General features: G+C 31.1%; 1 protein-coding gene across 3 annotated transcripts; it reads right to left on the bottom strand.

Moving 5' to 3' along the window:
• Nucleotides 1–17,207: 17,207 nt before the first annotated feature.
• Nucleotides 17,208–20,232, bottom strand: LOC105670143 (MAPK regulated corepressor interacting protein 2). 3 transcript variants are annotated; one of them, XM_067355744.1, is made up of 5 exons: nt 20,119–20,232; nt 19,916–20,057; nt 18,848–18,960; nt 18,631–18,759; nt 17,208–18,356 (listed from the first exon to the last, which is right to left on the bottom strand). In XM_067355744.1, the coding sequence occupies exons 2-5, from the start codon at nt 19,918–19,920 to the stop codon at nt 18,277–18,279; spliced, it is 327 nt and encodes a 108-aa protein (XP_067211845.1). In that variant the 5' UTR covers nt 19,921–20,057; nt 20,119–20,232; the 3' UTR covers nt 17,208–18,276. The 3 variants fall into 3 exon arrangements, with proteins under 3 accessions (XP_067211845.1, XP_012218908.1, XP_012218907.1); XM_012363485.2 differs by having other exon boundaries at nt 18,848–18,957; nt 19,916–20,072; nt 20,119–20,228; XM_012363484.2 differs by having other exon boundaries at nt 19,916–20,072; nt 20,119–20,228.
• Nucleotides 20,233–20,278: the final 46 nt, after the last annotated feature.

Here is a 20,278-nt window from a genome sequence, read left to right on the forward strand (position 1 = left end):
TTTTATTTTTGAATATATCTGTCATCTGTAATGTGTACAATTTTCTATTTAAAAGTGGTAGCTTATTTTAATTAATTTCCTCCAGTACAGGCTATTATTTTTTTAAATCGATATGCTCTTTATTTTATGGCAAAATGCAATGTTTGATGAAAGATCGAGAATCACGATCACAGTCATCAGGAAATCAGCTCTAAAAGTTTTCAACTAAAATTTCCAGAGACACATATATTCGAATTCGGAGAAAACCAATCAATGTAATCGACGACAGAACACAGTTAAATTGAAATTCCGGCGTACTTTTCCATCGGTTCTCACGAGTTCTTCGAGTTTTAAGTGGCACGGCAAATATTGCACGGAATTTCGTCGCTGTCATCCAATGAAAGGACGAAAGTGCCAACAAACGTATTTCAATAATGCTTTTGTGCAACCTCCAGATGTGCAACTCAAAGGCTAAACTATTCACAACGGGTGGCGTTGCTTACGAACTCTCCAAACTCTTGCGAGCTTTGCCACCCTAATAATTACTTCATTTTCAAGAGAGACGAACGCCCTGTTTATTGGTCATTTCACTATCAAAAATTTTCGTTGATTATACCAATACATATTCAATGCTATTTTCTCTCCATATTTCAATATGGAAAAATATTTTATTTATAATAACTGCATATTTCACCTTTTTGTACAGACATTATTATAATCCTTTTTTTAATGAAAATTCAAGCAAATGTATCACACATTTTATAATTCATAAATAGTAAAATATATGCAACAAGTATAATATATATGTACATTTTTATTCGTAATATGTTCAATAAAATCGGATATATTATTTTAAAATATAAATATTTTCGTGAATTAATTCTCTCTTTTCAAAATAAAGAATTAACGTAATGTACGGTGAAAAATATTTCAATATCGGCGATTATAAAACCCGAATTATTTCGCCGGAGCATTCGCAAGTATTTCAAAAAGCGAGAGACGTTGTTGCTGAATTCTTACCGTTGTAACATTCGCGAAAAAAGATGGGAACGCAACCGGAAATGATCTCTTTTACGGCGCGCTAATGACTCTACCATTCTCATCTTTTAGCGTCGCGACGGCGGTAATGCGCACAAGGGATGCTGACACTTCCCTGCCGCATGTTGTGGAACAGCTAGCCACGCACGTACCACATATTTAACCGGTATTGTATTTATACGGTAGGTACACATGAACATATGAGGCGCATGTATACATGATATATGGAATATCATGGTACAACAATCCCGCTATAATATCGATATTTCAGAGAGAGGGAGAGAGAGAGGAAGAGAGAGAGAGAGAGAGAGAAAGAGAGAGAGAGAGAAAGAGAGAAAAGAGAAAGAGAAAGAGAGAGAGTAACGTAGCCATTTGCTTTATAATTACATTAATTTTATATTTTCTCTTCTCGTTTTCTATATCGCAATTTTGAAGTTGTTTTCATTAATTATTAATGTTATTATTATATTTGACTGTCTGCGTTGAAATGGATCGTATTGAAATTAAAAGATTATGACAAAACTATTTAATTTTGATTAAAAAAAAGTTATATCTTCAAAATGTATAATATTTATAAGGCTTTTTTTACTTAGATAGACATACTAGTAACGATAAAAATTATTTTAAACAATTTACTATATATATATATATATACATATATATTTCTGATAGTAAAAGAATCTACATTGTGATAGAGTTATGATTAAGTATAGTAAAGAAACGATATTATAGTTTGCTTGTTTGACTGAAAATCATATCCTTGTAAATGCGCAAAACTGAACACAACAATAGTATTGAATAGCACTCTTCCATCTGATTAAGCACATTGATTCCAGTAAATGAGCAGTATCAACTTTAACCGGATGAACTCGCGTGAATTCTAGGTGAAGTGAGAAATCCGAGATCGCAGAAAAGCGGGATTATAAATTGCATCGTCACGAAACACGAAAATGCACGTGAGAAACGACGACTATGGCATATTATTATTTCTCGCGGTACTTCTCGCGATAAAGCAAGAGATGCAAGACAAAGTTTGATATAGTATTTCACAATAAGAATGCAGCAAAGTTTGACAATTTAAATAGACGAATCGACGGCGAAGCATTCAAAGTTTTTGTTTTAAAGCGGAGTATATGTTGATTTTTCAAATGACACAAACACCTGCATTTTCTGTAATAGCGGCAACTTAATTAAAGTAATTATTAGCGGGATGGACCTACATCGCCTTTCACCATCATCTTATGAAGGGTATAGCGCAGCAACCTGCCATGAGTCAGAGAGTAAAGTACAGCTAAAGCAAGCCTTTTCGAGACGAACTTTAGACGGCAGAGGTGCCGTGAAAGTGGAACTTAATCATGTTGGGGCAGCAAGTCAGGCTAAGGCGAGAGCAAACATTTATTCCGTGTTCTGATATACCACGGATGTCATCTGGAACGATTCAAGACATATCTCGTACACAGCTTCTGTGTAATATATGCTCTTTGCTAGTAATCGTCGTTTTCGTTTTATCATAAATTTATCGCATATATTAAGAACATATTAAAATATTATTATAATCGTGCTCGTATTGCATATATAACAATTTATAAAACATGAAAAGAAAACACGATGTAGAAAACGTATATCTTTTTACATTAATAATTAAAATGTAAGTTTAAACGCGAATAATTGAAACTGTTAATTTAAATAGCTTCCACTTAGCTAATTCAATTAAATTACTTTTTTAGTTGAAACCACATATGCATTTAAAATAAAAATATTGAGGTACGTTACAATAACAAAAATAAAAAAATTTTTGTTTTTTTTTTTAACCATTTGTAAACCATAGAAATTTCGCAAATATCTTTATGCTTTTGTAATTTAAGCAATATATAAATTTGTGGTTAAATAAAATTCGTTAAAACTTGTTGGGAAAATACTGATATTGGATTGAAATATTTTTAGTAAACTCTAACCCTTCAAAAATATTCCGTAAGCAGAGAAGTGATTGTAAACTGCTGACAAGTTTGGCCTACGCAAGTTGATCCCCAATTTCAACTTTCAATGCCTAGAAAAAAAAAGATTCGAGTTTCTAGAGGCTATGAGATGTGCAGAAAATATGGTGTCAGCGATCCAACCCACGTTTTCTTGTCGCGAAAACCGATGTTCTTAAAGCGACACGATAAGAAAGACTAGAATGTCGTATAAAATGCATATAAAGATGAAAACAAATATCATAAAAGTTTTTAACTTTGTATAAAATTTATAAAAACTTTATAAAGACACAGTTTGCACAAATTTAGTTAAAAATAATATTTAATTAAATTTTTTGTGTTAAATAAATTGTATTAATTTATTACTAATTTTGAAATATACCTCTTCAAAATAAATAAAAATGTGTCTTCCTACTAAATATGAATTTGCAAGAATAAACACGCTGACAAAAGATATGTAGTAAGTTCAGCACTTAATTAATACTTATGACAGTATATGTCTCAACTTTATATTACGTACAACTTTCTCATAAAAGCAATTATACAATATAATTAATGTAAATTAATTAATTATTATTATATTAAATATACTATGTCCAATATTGACAAAAAAATTTTAGTCTAAAGATAAAAAGTTTTTTTACAAAAAAGACATTCTTATATTTCTTCGCGAAATCTTCAACTCTGTGATTAAATAATGTGAGAATTGGTTAGAACTTTGAAAATTAAATGAAGAGAGCTTTTGAGCTTGAAAGGAAATATGTTCAAGGTTGTCGGAAATGATCAATGAGAGGGATCACTAGAAGAATGCTTTCTTAGACAGAAAATGATTATCGAAAGGTATGAAATATATGCCCTTACTTGCTATCGACGGTTTCATTCGAGAAACTGGGTTTTATTGGAATTATATATATATCGATTCAACATAGAAAACACCTTCAGCCAATTATGTGTTATTAAGTTCTGACGATAGCACTTAATAGATGACCTCTTTTATCTTTTTCTCTTGTCTTCATTCTTTTGCCTCGCTTTCTCCTCATTTTTCTTTCATATATTTCAATTTGCAGATTATTTGCAACTGATTTTTATTAAAAAATATCAAATTTGATAACATAATATTTTGAAACTATTAAAATTATATTATTATAAAATTTTATATAAAAATGACAATCTTAATATTAATATATATTAATATAATAATTTTTTGAGTGCTTTTATCATTTATGTATTATATGCATCCAATGTACTCTACAATAAAACATTGATTTAAGTGTTTAAGATAAAATAAACTCCGTATTAGCATTATATAAAATATAACTTTGATTTATTCTCCATTTATGACTGTGTGCATTTTGAGTTAATCTTACTTAATGCTGAACGACCTGAAAATAACATACTAATTTTGACACGTTTCACGTAAAATATTTTCTGTGCGATAAAATGTAAAAACAAAAAGGGAGTCATTGTCATTCTATTTCTATACTATGCGTTTTCGGCAGTGTCTCGAGAAAAACATGGTGACGTTTGCACAATTTTCCTATCCTACGTATTTCCCTGCAAAAAAGAACGTTTAATTAACGTCAGCTACCGTGATGACCGCGTGCATTTTCAACATGTCAAAGGATGAGTCCACATACGTAGGTAACCGAAAGCGCGCCGAGCATAGCTAGTGATTCCCATTAATCTCGATTAGTCGGTAGATCAAGCATGCATTTCCCGTGCTGAGCGGGAAAGAAGAAAAAAAAAGGGTGAAGGTGGGATTGAAAGCGGTGGAGGATGTGCCGAACAAACGGATATTCGACTCACCGTGGGGATCCCGGGAAAATCCAATTGTGGTCAGCGAGATCGGCCGGAAATGTATCGAATGTACGATCGAAATATTGAACGCCAAGTATTTGCGCGATTACGCTTTTATGTTATTGTGTTTCGAGCGCTCATGGATGTAAAATCAACTTTATATGCTTTTGTTTTTTTGCGCTGAATTATAACAGTCTTTTTCGAGCTTAACGAAGGCAGAGGAAAAATCGCTTATTGTTCACTGTTCCCATTTTAAATCAATGCAAAGTTAATATTGGACATTGCCAGATGTGTACTCTAAATCCAAATCGCTCGTTTCATTCATCATACAAAAAAGATAGAGTAAAAATAGAAAATATTGTGCACTTTAATGTAAAAAAATATTCATAAAATAAAAAAAGTAGACTAAAAGATTCTTGTTATGTTTCGCAGTGGTAAAGTTATACAAATGACACGTTTCTTAAGAAATCATATGGATATATGCGATATATTCTGAATAATTTGACGTTATACTGAGAAGTACCCGAGAAAAAATGATATAATTGATCAAATATAAATATATATAATTAGTTATGAGAAAAGATCTCATATGTAATTTTATATAGTCATATAAAATATTACGTGTTATCAGATCTTTTCATAACTAATTATATATATTTACATCTGACCATATTATACCATTTTTTCTCGGGTACTGTTATTCTTAATTATATCGCTTCTGAAATGGTATTCGATTGCTTTCACTGTCGCAATCCTAAAAGAAGCGGAAAATTTCGCGATCCAATATCGTGTTAAGGACCAGGGAGTTCGTGCAACTTAAAGAGATTTCTTTCCTTGGCCGCACCTTGCGCCCTACTTTACACTTTCAATTTCACTCACGTCCCGTAGCGAGAATTCTTATCTCGCTCTGAAAGGACACTTGTGCACCACTTGCCATTAATAATCCATTTTATCCCTGTCTACCACGTCTGTCTTCATTTTCTATATCCTTCCCGACGTGTGAAGACACGTATTTCAAGTTCTGCGAGTCCAAGCTCACTCGATTCCGCTGTGTTATTCGCGCATCGCCCAGTAACTTCGTGTCAATTAACACGACCCTGCCACGAGTTCTATTCTGACTCATTGTTCGCCGAGAGCTCCGATGTGAATCCGGAAGACTTGATCCACGCCAACGAGTTCCAACAAACTTTGATACAATTTTGATACAATTTTGATACAATTATAGCTAGTTGCGAAATACAGTGTGACATTATGCCATGAATGCGAAATTACATGAAAGTTAAAGGACAGGTATCTTATACGCGAGTTACAGCGCAGAGAAAAAGAATTGCGAGAACTCATTATTGTATTATGTACTTAGTCAATTGTCATCTTTAGCTGTTTGCTTTTCGTATGATAAAAAATGAAATTGTATGCGCTGCTCTTTCTAGCATCTCTCTTGTCGATAATTTATCAGTATTTTTTTTTTTTATTCTATAGGTTTCCAACCAGATAATAATATCACAAGTTTTTTTTCAAGAAATTAAATTACATTTGATACTTTCTATACAAAGTTTTTTTCAAAATTAAATTGTTCAAGTATGTATGTAACAGAAAAGTTAAAACTTTTTATTTATTTTACAAAACACTTTGGAAAGTGCCATATGTTTCTTTATGCTGACACATAATATTATGAAGACTGTAGTAAATAATTTTCAAATATATTTATGTGAGTATATACTTCGTTTATATGCGTTTGCATGGTAGAAAATTTTTAATATAGTAATAATAATGCATTATCTTGAGAGTGTTGCAATTCTCGCTCGACTAAGGATTATAAAGATTACTGGATTTCCCATAAAATTCCCATAAGACTGTAATTGTTTCCTGCTGCAACAACGACCAACAGAATTTCGCGGTAGCCGATGAGACAGCAAAGTTGCGACAATCTGTTCCGCACGAATTACTTTGCGCTACTCGCGATGGCTTCTTTAAAGGTCCGATTATTCGGCGCATACAATAGTCACCTGACAAAGCAGCTTTGTGAATGGCGTGGTCGGTAACTACAAACGGTTATTTCCGCGCAAGTTCCTATATGTTCATGTGATACCTTAATAAGTAAATGATACAAAAATCTTTTATTGAGTGACATGGATTCCGCGAAAACATAATAACGTATTAATAATTTTTAATCTGGAAGCAAACTTTTTTCTCAAGACAACAAAGGAATAATAAATTTTAGTTCCAAATTTAGTCCCTAACAATCCCAAGCTTTAAAACTTGCGTGTCTAGGAATCTCATTGTACAAACTATTCAGAATTTTTTTGCGATTCATGCATAAGTGACAAAGTAATTTCCAGTTTCAAATATTTTTTCTTTTAATTCTATCATTTTTTTCACGTTTTTATATTCTAAAAGAGGTATTTTTAATTAACAACTGTTCTAAGCATTCTCTTTTATCTTTGACTCATTGATATCACAGTAGCAAGAGAATAATCAATAGATAATTATATTGATAATTATAACATAAAGCCAAGCAAGTAGAGCGATATCTTTCCTGGAACCTTTATTCAAAGGACGTTATGTTTCCCTTTGACTTGTATACTCTGCTCGAAACTAATTAAATGCAGTGTCACAATATGTTTATCGTTTACCAATAAACATAATAATTAATTCATTGCGCTTTGGCATAAGCATATTAATTATCGTTATGTCGTACAATAGAACAATATTTGTTAAAATAGATTTTTTTGGCTAATTTCAGTTTAATAAAGTAAAAAAATAGCATCTGTGTTATACTATTGTTTTAAATTATTAAAAAATTTTAAGTGCTAAATCAAAGTACAAATTTAACCCGTTTTACTGCGAACATATTAGTGACGCGACAGTATAATATCGGGGATAAAAATTGGCAGCTAATACAGAAGTTTGTCGGAAGTCACCGCTTTATCCGAAAGTTTTAAGCACATTTCCGCATACTTTCTCCTTCTCGCATTTATTTGCCACGCCCAACGCTTTCGGCTTTCAGGAAGTTTTACAAATACTTCAGCCACTTTTTCACGGAAAGAATAAGAGGTCAAATTTTCCGGGATATCTGATTCACATTATTCCAATTTATCATGGCTAATTTTTTAAATAATTTGTATTTATTTGTCAATTTAATTTTAATAGTGTTTCTATCCAACTAAATAGAATTTATACTATTGACAAAATAATAATATATATATAATATAATAAAAAATAAATTATTTTATTATAATTATTATTTTGTGCCATCAATTTTCTTAATCGATGATTAACGAATCACTTTTAATAAAGTTATTTATAAAATATCACGTAAAATTGTATTTATACGAAATGATTTTATAATTTTCAAAAGTTATAAATAATAAAAAATAAAATTATAAAGACTCCGATAATTAAATATCAAAATTGAAATAATCCGGCCTTCTTTGATGTCAATAATAATATTTAAATGCATGCAATTTTTTCAAAATACATAAAAATGTTTGAAAATAATGCTTGTTTGTAAATATTTCCATCAGGTATATGAGTGATATACGAATTGACAACTGTTGAGTAAATGCAATCGCTAATTCGATTGCCACTATATAGAAGCGGTCAATGATTGGTAAACTACCTTTAAATCACACATATATTCGTGCGCACTGTCGCGCACAACACCGGGAACCCGTTGTGCCGACGACAGCAAATTCAACATCATACGAAGCGAGTAATTTGATATTGTAACGCTGGATAACTGTGCCACACGTATTTTACCCGCGGCGACGACTGGAAATTTCCATGCAAATTAGCGGACCCGCGAGCCGCGTATCATAATCCGCAAATAGTAACCAGCTGGATTTGCGGTAACTCAGATGGTTGCCGTGCCTTAACCGTTTCATATCCATATTTATCGGATTTATGTTCAACTTTGCTCCTAAGCTTTCTAGGTCTAAATTTTAACGCTGCTATTTAATGGATAGATTTTTTTAGCAGGTAATTTACGATTTATCAATAAATCATTGCTCGATATGGTTGCTTCTCTAGCAGTTTTAAAAAAATAATGCGTAAATTTTTCATTCGAAATCAGTGATAAAACGAAATCCCATTAAAGTTGCGACATTATCCAAATTATTGATCCACCATGCATCAAAATATTATCTGTATTTTGTGTAAACATTTCTTTGTATGTTTTGCATATCTTTCCGCAATTTGCATGACCTATTTCAGGTTGATTTAGTTTAGAATCATCTCTGACGTGCACGCATCATGGTGCAACATCAACGAATTAATTTACTGCAACTGAGATAAGCCGCGGATGCGTCACGCAAGCGTAAATTCTGGTATAGTGAAGTCTGCCCACATACGTGCAGAAACTACTTGCGCGGTCTACTTAGAACGCAGCAATTGTTATAAAGACTACACTCTCGAATCATAGGTATGGAATATTCATGCCGCGGAATTAATTGGTTTGTTCATATGTGAGTTAATGATGTATGCAACATACATGATAGCTACTCCAAATAGATGTATACGAAATGCTCTGAGCATTGCGTATTATCTCGCAATTATTGATTCTCCAATAAATGTGTTTCACTTTCTAAATAATTAATAAAATTTGTTAAATCAAATCAAGCAAACTCTATTATTGATATTTTGGTACGTATATAACGCACTAAGAGTTATTACATCTACTATCAATATATTTATGCAATAAATCGTAATTATATTAAGAGGGTATTAAAATCATTTGCAACAATTATAGCTATAGTGATTTACATCAAACTGCAAATAAATCATAAATTCTGTTATTTGATTTGAATAAATTAATAATGATTTATCGGTGCTGGAGCAAAATGACCACAGTTATTTCATTTGTGTGCTAATCTTGCTTTCCAAAATTTACGAAATTAAAATTTTACAATTGTGTAAAACACTTTGCATATTTATACACATAAGAATATTAAAAAATTGATTATTTAAATAAAAAATAAAACTATTAAGATAATAATGCTTTATAATTGCAAAAAATGTTATTTTTATTTAAAATAAAAATTAATATATAATCTAAAGTTACATATAAATGACCAAAAAAGCGTTTATAATATTTAATCGCATCTCATTGATAGCTATATTTTAATATAGTTAAAACGTACAGTTAAAGAGAACATACTGATAAAACAATGAAATTAATTTTCTAGTAATTGGTTTAATTTCACTTTATACGCGCCCAAAAGAGCGATTTCAAAGTATGTATTTCAATTGTTTTCGTTAATAATCGATGCTTCATTGTCCAATCGTGTTTTAATTGAACGAAATCAGTGTTCATTTACTTTATATAATATGTATCGGAAATACATGTTACATATATTTTGTTAATTTTCAGATGTATTTTTAAACACGTGTTTTAACTTACATTAAATTGCATTTTAATATATCAATACATTTAATGCAAACAGGATTAAGGTTTTATACTGTTTTTTAATTATATAAAATAATAATTATTCCAATACCACATTAAACTTATCGTTTGCATGCCATTGCAGAGAAATAAAAAATAATTTTAAATAAACATATTTTAGATATTATGATAATAACCATAATTATGCTTTATTACTTGTTTAATGCAAATATTCCAAAATAATTGTAAAATTAACTCAAATTGAATTAATCAAATTTTAAGCTTATTCACATCTACGTACATAATTTTGTAATAAACAAAAAAATTAATCCTGGTTTACTATTTGGTTTTCAAAAAAAACTATAAAACATTTTTATATAATTAATAAATATGGTCTGATTAAAAGTCAATACGCGAATCATGTATAAAAATGTAACGACAAGTCAAGAAAGATATATCATTTTTGAAAGCTACGTTAGTTCTCTTCTGAAAACATTATTCAGTCTAAGTCAAAAACAAGTAATATATTGAGGAGGCACATATCGAACGTTATAAATCTGACTGCCGCAGCGTTTATCGTGGGTGAAAATTTATCGAAGAATATTTTGTGGAGTTAAAAATATAAATCGGTGAGCATTCGCACGTCCTAAATTTACGGGGCAGAATATTTTGCACCGTAAAGTGCGATTAGAAAAATAATTGCGCGCAATAGCTTTAACAAATTTTGGTAAAACTTTTTGTGCGATACACAGATTCGTGATTAAAATTTATTTGTTGCTGATATCATAGAATTAGCCATTTAACTCGCAATGCGGCTAATTCGATTTATTTTAGCATTGTTTATCGGTGCGCTTTAAGTGCGCGTTTAAATTTCAGACATAGATACGTGCAAAGAGAAAGCGAGATGCAAACGCACGGTAGGATTAGCTACAAAAGAGTGTGCAAATTAACGGCGGATGCTAGGTAAGCGATCGTGGTTACTCGAGCGTAGGTTCAAACAATCCAATTAACTTTGGAACGTGATAAAAAGACGACATGGCGTACTTTACGATCGACAGCACGACGCTGTCTGCCCAGAAAAGTAAATTTTCCTTACGCGTTAATTTATTGTAATTCGTTTAACTTCAATTGACACTTAATTACGATTCTCGACGAAGATTTTTCACTGTGCCCGCTTCGTTCAAAATACATTTGTAAGTAAAATATCAAATGCAGAAAAAATTAAAAAATTCTACTCTATATACTTTTTAAATTCGCTTTTTTCTTTAACTTTTTAAAATTTGCTATTTTTTGTGTATTTTTGTCATATTTTAATGTCTTGTATTATACATAATAAAAACAAAAATAACAAACAATTGTATTATAATTGAATGAGAACATTTGAATAGAAGCCTTTTTTATTTTCCACGTATGAAATGTTACGTTTAACGGAGAGTGAACCAGCAAGATATCACTGCGTACTACCTTCCTGCAGTAATTTTCAGCTGAGAGCATTGACCATTTTCGTGTGCAAAAGTTCGCGAAACAAAAGACAACCGTGTTGCGGCTCATTTTACTATGTTATCGATCCACAAGTTTCCGAGCGTCACATTATAACATTTCCATCACCGTCCAACAATGTTCTGCACATTCGTAAACGTTATCATCAAGTAGTTCTCGGCAATAGCGCAAAACTCTGCGACGTGCGTACCCACTTCTGTACACATTGTAAAAGAGAAGTAACACGAAATGCGGGAATTAACGCAAATGTAAATCGGTCCGATCGGTATTCAACTGCTGTATTGTAACACGCCGCAAGGGGTGACGTGGTGCGTACCCCGTAAGTTACAAGGAACATTACCGATGTCAGGAACACGCGTGCACATCGTGTATGCATCAGTAGCCGATTATAAATTTCCACGCGGGTGTAAACCGGATTGTAAACCGTATGCATATTGCAATTCATCCCTGCGGTTATGTGCCCAATCTCTGCGACACAGCAATAGCGTTACGCATTCTTATTATGCATGAATTTTGTCAGTTAGATATTATGGATACGCAATATATAAGTATTGTTGTACAAATAGTTACACTCGTTAATCTAAATCTGAATAATATATGGAGATGTTAAGAAAATATGAAATAATACACTAAAACTAAATAATACAAAATAAAATATTTTAAAACTGCTATTTTCTTTTACAATACAACTATATATAGTATCTATAACAATTGTCTAAAGATTTTACGACAGACCTTCTTTGAGAATAGATATATTCGTAACTTGAAATAGAAATAAAAATTCAATCATAAAAATTCAGTCATAAAAATTCAAGAAAGAATCTTTTATATTTTAAGTTATGGAAGATTTGCTACTTTTGTATATCCTTTCCCAAGAAAAAATAATATTAATTATTATGCATAAATTCAAGATGTAAATTTATATGTAGATACTTAATATGACACTTTTAATAGCATAAAATTTATGTCTTAACGAAGCAAAATCTAAGGAATAACTTGTAAAATATTGTAGGTCGATGCAGAATATATCGATTATTTGTTGTAAATACTTCCGACATATGCTGAGAAATCTAGAAGGATAAGTTTCTTTTAACTTCCGATCTAGTTAAATAAATCTTGCCGGCTTAAGCTTGTAGAACAAACGTAAATTTCATTAAGGATAAATTGAACAGGCTTATGTTTAGCACAACGGAGAAACTCTTTCCATTAAAGAACAAAGTTTTTCTAGATTTTTAAAAGAAATTACGTGCATTTATATGAAAAACTGGAAATCAACTTACAGAAAATTATTATAAAAAGTGTGAAGCAAATTGAATAGAAATAATCGTCAATATAAAGCAATTATTACAAAAAAAAAGCTTGTACAAGTTAAATTTGCAAAAATAAAATCTATAATAAATCTATTTTTTCAGACCAAAGTACTTTATCAAATTTATTACATATCAAATAAAAAAAAAGCATAATGTCATTACGATGTTACATTAATCATATGTTTATTTTAAAAATTATATAAAAATTCGTGGTGCTAATCTTACAATTTATTATTTTTAATTTATGAATTGTTAAATTATGCGGTAATTAAATATTGTGATATAAATATATGTATTTATGATCCATAAATTTCGCAAAATAATAAGTTTCTTCTTTATTTAAATAAGAAATTTTAAAAAAGTGTTTAATATACCAATTTTTTAAAGTTAATACAATATGTATATCCCGATATACATATAATTCAAGAAATGCGCCGGGAAATTAAGTTCCTTAATTACGATCTGCAATTTTACCAATTACTTTTCAATATTCACGCGATATAATAATTGCGTCAATGTCTCTTTTTAAGAACCATAAAATTCCAAGATTTTAAATCAATTCTTTATATCGATCTCTTTCAATATAACGCGATAGCCGAACTTCGAACGAACATCTGCTGCAACTTTTAGACGCAATACAACATTGCCTGCAGTTCCAGATCAAAGAGTGCCGTCTAATTAATATGCATTCAATCTACTAACGGTTTCAGTACGTTTTTCGCCTGGACATTTCATCACGCGCAATGCATTGCCTTTGAGAAAATGGTTTTTTCAAACACTAACGCAAAAGTTGTCGCCTCGTCGGCGTCGGCTTCGCAATTTCGAACACAGAATCAAACTCTTGTTACTTCCGAGAATCATCACAAGAATCCTCCATTATTCATATTGAACCACGAGGAATCGTTGGTATTATTCATCATGGCATTTTGATCGATAACATTTTTCCTCTCTATTTTTCGATAATTCGGACGAATGTCACGTATATCTATCGCGAAATCGCCTTCGAAACCTTTCTTTTTGTATACTTAAAAATGAGTAAAACAAAAAGCGAAAATTGACAAATGACAAAATGTTAGAATCAAAGTTATGTAATAAAGGATAGAGGATCAGCTTGCGACCGCAATTTCCCAGATAAAATTTTGTTATAAGATATAAAACCAATAGACGCGTAGAGAAAGTAAAGTAACATTGCATCGGCGAGATGTCATATTTAATGTTTCGTTTGCCTTTCACAAACAGTCGATAAAGCCTGTGATTTCGCCAAAAGTGATATGAATGTTACGACAATATTACGAGCAATTTCGCAGCTGCGATTAATATCAAAGCTTATAGAAACGAGAAAGGGTATTTGGTGATAGACACATTTGGCGTATACATAACGATGTTCTTTGTGATGCTATACATGTACACATTACAAATTTCCTCAATTACTTCTATATATTTCCATATCAAATATAACAGAAATATATTCCAATAAAAAAAAAGAACCATAAAAACTTTTCTCAACTTCACAATAGTGCCGGCAGATATTTTGCTGTGAAAACGTTTTTAATCGTTTTATTGATAAAATAATTTGTACCGTATGACTGGAATTACATAAAAATTATGCAATATTGTCACACACAAATACAAAATATTAAAAGATGTAATTAAAAATAAATATTTTAATAAGATTTGTGCAATTTGCTATTATTATTTGCTATTATTATAAAACTTCACAATTTTCTCGATAGAAAATTATTAGAAGTTTTGATAAAAGTCATTTATAATACTCTGATTAAAAAGATTATATCGATTTGTGCAAAGTGTATCTCGTTTTAGAAACGGATTTCTCAGATATTATTACTAAGAAGCATTTTGCGGGAAAACATTTCTTGTTCTTTTTTCTAAAAAGACAAAAAAAATGCAGTCAGACACATGGTACGGTTACTTCCTCGGGAGTGTGAAATTCGATCAAATCGATATAATCTCCGATTGCAATTCGGTGGAACAGTGTCGTGTACACGGCGCACCCGCATACGCTGTATCTGTCCCCAAGGTTTCCATTTCAAGCTCCCCGAGCAAACTCTGAGCTTACGTCGGACAAACCCGAAGCGGAAATGTCACGATCGACAAGGTGCAATTGTACAATACTCAAGCGACTCCAATAAGAAAGTTTAGTCATGCAACATCGTTGCGACTAACTTCCTCTGCAATGTGATATGTACATACATGGATAATAGCGATGCATCTCGATGCAAGTAGATATATGATTGGTACATTTTACACTTTTTCAATTTGGCGATAAAAATGTGATTAAATAAAATATTGTATTTTACACATTTAAATCTCTACAATTTATTTGAAGTAATTTAACATAAAATAAAAATAATTTTATCAGTGTTAAATGTTATTTTTACGTTTGTATTAATGTATAAACGTATTGTTATTGATATGTATTTTCATGTACATTAATTATGTTACGCAATAAATTTTATTTTAATTTTTATTTATTAATTCCTTTATCGAAACTGTGCGGAGGAAGATTTTCTACACGATATTTACCGGTGTAACTTTTTCTGTATATTGTACATTTCGTATTGTAAATTTGAGAAAGTTTTATCGCAATTAAGCAAGTTTTTATCGATCTAACTAAAAACTTATAAAACAAACAAATTTGTTGCGTATTATGTTATTAGATTAGGTTGTATTTTCAATTCTATTTGCGTTTTATTTCAGAGTAAAGCTTGTTCTAAAACTTATAGATACATAATCGTAAAAAAGCTCTTTTAGGCGAAAGGAGCACTAACATTTGATGTAAACGATCGTGAGAGAAGATCCCATCGCAAATTTTACTATACACACACATACACGCACCTGTGTATGCATTTGTATAATTTACGTTTACAAATGCCATACTAATAATTTTTTGCATTTGATGCATGTAAATAATTTTTTTACTATAGCGATAGTTCATAAGATATAACAAAAGACTGTATTCTTTATCAAGTTTTGAAGATTATATTCAAAGTGTGCGATTGTTTTTTACAATCCTATCGCCATAAGTAAAGATGCATCATGTTATCATGATAAAATAATGAATAATGAAAACAATTGATCTGCTTGTAAAAATATCATATTGTGAGAAATGATTAAGCAATTAATCATGCATGCACATATCATATCGCCATGAACAATTAAACAATTAACCAAGCAAGTAAAATAAATAAATTCACTCACTAAGCATTACACAGCGCATATTAATTCCATCAATCTGCCGCCAACCATCGTGCCAAGATCTCCTCCCAGGAGGCCATCCAAAGAGCTCCAAACAAAAATTAATTATAAAAATATACTGTCACTGTTCCGCCAACGATTTTGATAGTTTAAGACACACACGAATCACTTTTGATCTGAAAATAATATGAAAAACGCGGAGCAACTAACTGCGACAAACTTTGATCACAATACTTTGATTCCGAATGAACGTAGCGCCAGTTGCAACTGTTTTAACAGAGGTGTCGCAAAAGCGCGCGCGCGCGAAATTTGATTTAACACTTACCGACAGTCATGTACAACATAACACAAGAAAACTGAATTATTATTATATATATTACACAATTCATTTATTATAATATTTGCTTAATGCTTTATTCTTCACGATACTCAATTATATTCATAAAATGCATTAATGAAGAAAAAAGAATATGAATAATAAAGACCATCCTTCTTGTAATTTTTATGCATTTACAGAAACTATATGTATTATTAATTAATATTTTAATATGAATAATGTTTTATAATTGCTTGATATATAAAGTTTTTCGAGTATGACTGAATGTGTTAATTGATATTAGATTTTATCATATTGAAATATAAATAATTTTACTAAAATTTTCAATATCAGTATAATATATGACAGCTTATAACATATTAGTGCTCGATTAATATTCAATGCATGAGGTCAAGTATGTACAACGATAGGACATACGAAATTCCTGGGAAACGATGAATACTTCGAGTGCATAGGGCTAGGGTAACTATTCGCGTGACATTTCACAGATGGAATGCGAGGCATAATGGAACCGGCGATTGTTATCATACCAAAGAGACACTAGCAAATTCCAGATATTTTTCAGGAATATTTACATTGCAAAAGTTACATATAGTTACTTAAAACATCTTTTCAACACAGATTTGACGTAAGGCAAGACAAGGAATGGAAATAGAAAATAAAAGAAATGTAGATATTGTAGAAAGACATTGTCTCTTATTGTTTTCTCATTAGAAACATTACCTGTTTAAACTTATATAATAGCTATACATTCATAGATGTACATATACATACATACATATTGATCATATTTAAAATCGCAATAACTATCACACTATTTCATATTATGATCATTAATTTCAAGTGCGGCATTTCCTATTTCGTATATTAATAAAATCTCCTTCCAGACGTGGAAAACATTTTTATTTATATTTTATGTATTAGCTAAAGTAACTATTTAGCTAAAGTGCAGTCACTTTATGGACGTGACGGTGAAAAATCTTGAAAATGTAAAATGCAACATGTGAAAAAGAGTACATTTACGCGTATATTCTAAAAAGGTATAACCCCTAAAATTTGTCTATGCAATTTTTTATCAAATAAGTTTGAGCACTCCATAAATGCTTTGTGCATTGTTGAGCAACAAATTTATTTCGCTCAACGTGTCCAAGGAGATAAAAAGGCGTATAATTATCTTAAATTTCTCTTTAAATAACGGTGGAAATTCGGTATTATAGTAAATTATGTCTTACAATTCTATTTTATGTATAATTACATACTTTGTATTATTTAGTGGCTAAAATAAATAGTTCGGCATTGTATTATAACGTTCTTAATTATTGAAACGTCTTTCTCAAGATTTGCAAAGATAATATTAAAAACGAGAAAAAGCTTTTATCTCTTAATTTTTGTTTAACATGCGATCCAGAAAGAGATATCTCATTAAAATATAATCAAGGATAAGAGGAATGTTATATCATAGCAACGTACTATTTCTATTATTTTGTAGCTATATCTTTCTCTTTTTCTTTTACGCTTTTATATTTGTTTGATGCTACTGTATTTCCTTTTTTCTCGAAAGATTCAAAAGTCGTCCAGGGATACTACATATATCTAAACTATCGTTTTTCGTCAATTTAAAGTAGATGATAAATTTTGTTCATAAATAAAAACAGATTTAATTTTTTAATTCTTCATTTACCTCTTTTGTTTCTTATGTCTATTTGAAAATGTTCGATTATAGTCAACGTGATGGGCCTGGCACTAGGAATTTGAATTCCTAGTACTAACACTTTGTACAACACGTTGTCCCCACCATTGCTCTAAATTGAATGGCTCAAAATCTGTAAAAATATTTAAAATTCAATACATTTTACATACAATAAATTATTACACGAATAAAAACAGTAAATTATGAAAAATAGCAGTTACAATAACGTAAACATATAAAAATGACTAAACATATATAACGAATAAGAGTAGTTTTATTTGTATTTTATTTGCATAATTTTTTTAATGGATAAATCAAGAAAACACACACAAAATAGAGAATAAAAATAAATTTTTAAACCTAAATAAAAATTTACTGCTTCCAGAGAGAACAGGAAAGGTATTTACCTTTTAGCTGAGGGTTTGGCTCACGTTCTTGATAATATGTAATTGATGCGCCATATCTATATGGCGTGGGGGCATTATTGAGTGGTTGATTGTGAGACATATCTAGCTCTCTAGATACAGAGTTCCATGCTGAAACAATAAATAAAGTTAATTTTTCCAAATTTATATAATACAGTCATTTTGAATTGAATTGTAAAGCTAAATTATAGATACTTACAATCATAGATATACTTAATCAAATCAAAGTGCTGTGCCAGAGTTTCTGGCTGATGTCTAGAAGGTATCGAGGAAGGCCTCTTTCCATTCATTGCTGTCATCTGTGATCTACTACTGCAAATAACAAAATTATGATAAGCAATTGATCCAATTTGATTCTCTCAACATCCGTAATATTCATTTAAGTTAAAAATTTAATTTTAATTAATATAATCTATATCTGAAGATAAAAATGATTAAAATAAATATGATGCTGAGATGTTAATCAAATATACATAATTATAAGATAAAGAAATGCATAAATGACTAACTGTATAAAGTTATTATGTGTTATAATGTATTTAAAAATTGCTTATGCAAGTGCAAAATAGAATAATTAAGATCTACAATTAACTTAAATTGCGATATCGCCGAAACTTAACGCAAACATAATAAAAACGATCGAATTCTTTCATAATAAAAACTTCAATATTAGAAGCTATATATACAATATCAAATATATGTTATAATGAATAAATCCACTGATTTCTGAAGTGTCTTAAAACATAAAATTAAATCATTAACCATGACAATTTCCATATGCAATTCATAGATATCATGCCAAATAAGTATTTACATAAGCACATTGTGTTCCAACGTGCTTTATCATTGGAAACAATGGAAACTGGTCATCGGAAAGTTAGAATAATAAAAGTGTTGAAACTTTTTAAGTTTCTAACTGATAAATCATTCTCGACTTTTTTAAATTTCAGAAATTTGTGAATTAAACGCATTAGACGCAAATTGATCATTAGGGGTGAGCAAAAACACAACGCGGGAAAGATGGCGGCTGACGGATGTGGGCGCGCTTTCCCGTTCCCGCCTGTAAGCGTCGTACTGTCACTTGCTCTCATTTCACTGAGCGGCCATGAGCGTGGCATCCCGTATGCTTTCATCCGAGTAATGAGGACATGAACAGCCAAAACTCGGGTGGCAAAGGCAATGATGACAATTAGAAAGACGTTCACGCGGAACCGTGGGTGTGAGATATGCGAGAATATCGCTCGCCAGTTTTCTGGATAATAAATACCTCATTGTTGCGGCCAATTCTGAAGCCTCTCGACGTCGACGACGATGCGGCTGGATTTGCCGTGATACGTGACGGTGGCCGTTAGAATACACAGCTGCTTGGCCGAAGCTGCCGGACGAGAACGGAGGAGGCTCCAGTGCCACTAATAATTAAAAGACTGTGGAGAGTGTCAATCAAATCAGTCACAGCTGTGTAGAGCTTACCTCAGTAACTGTCAACAATCGCTACACCACGAACAACCACGAACATCTGAATGGCTCGGAACGGACACTCATACGACGACGCAAAATGCGCGGCAGGAAATAAGTAATATGAACGGTCGACAGATGTCGCTATCGCTACTAAGTAATACCAACTCTAAAA

The sequence above is a fragment of the Linepithema humile genome, chromosome 5, assembly GCF_040581485.1.
Source record: "Linepithema humile isolate Giens D197 chromosome 5, Lhum_UNIL_v1.0, whole genome shotgun sequence".
Classification (NCBI taxonomy): Eukaryota; Metazoa; Arthropoda; class Insecta; order Hymenoptera; family Formicidae; genus Linepithema; species Linepithema humile.

Coding starts and splice junctions, on each gene's coding strand:
- LOC105670143 (XM_067355744.1), bottom strand. Junction 18,760..18,847: donor GATTAAGTATATCTATGATT/GTAAGTATCTAT, acceptor TTATTGTTTCAG/CATGGAACTCTGTATCTAGA. Junction 18,357..18,630: donor GCCAAACCCTCAGCTAAAAG/GTAAATACCTTT, acceptor ATATTTTTACAG/ATTTTGAGCCATTCAATTTA.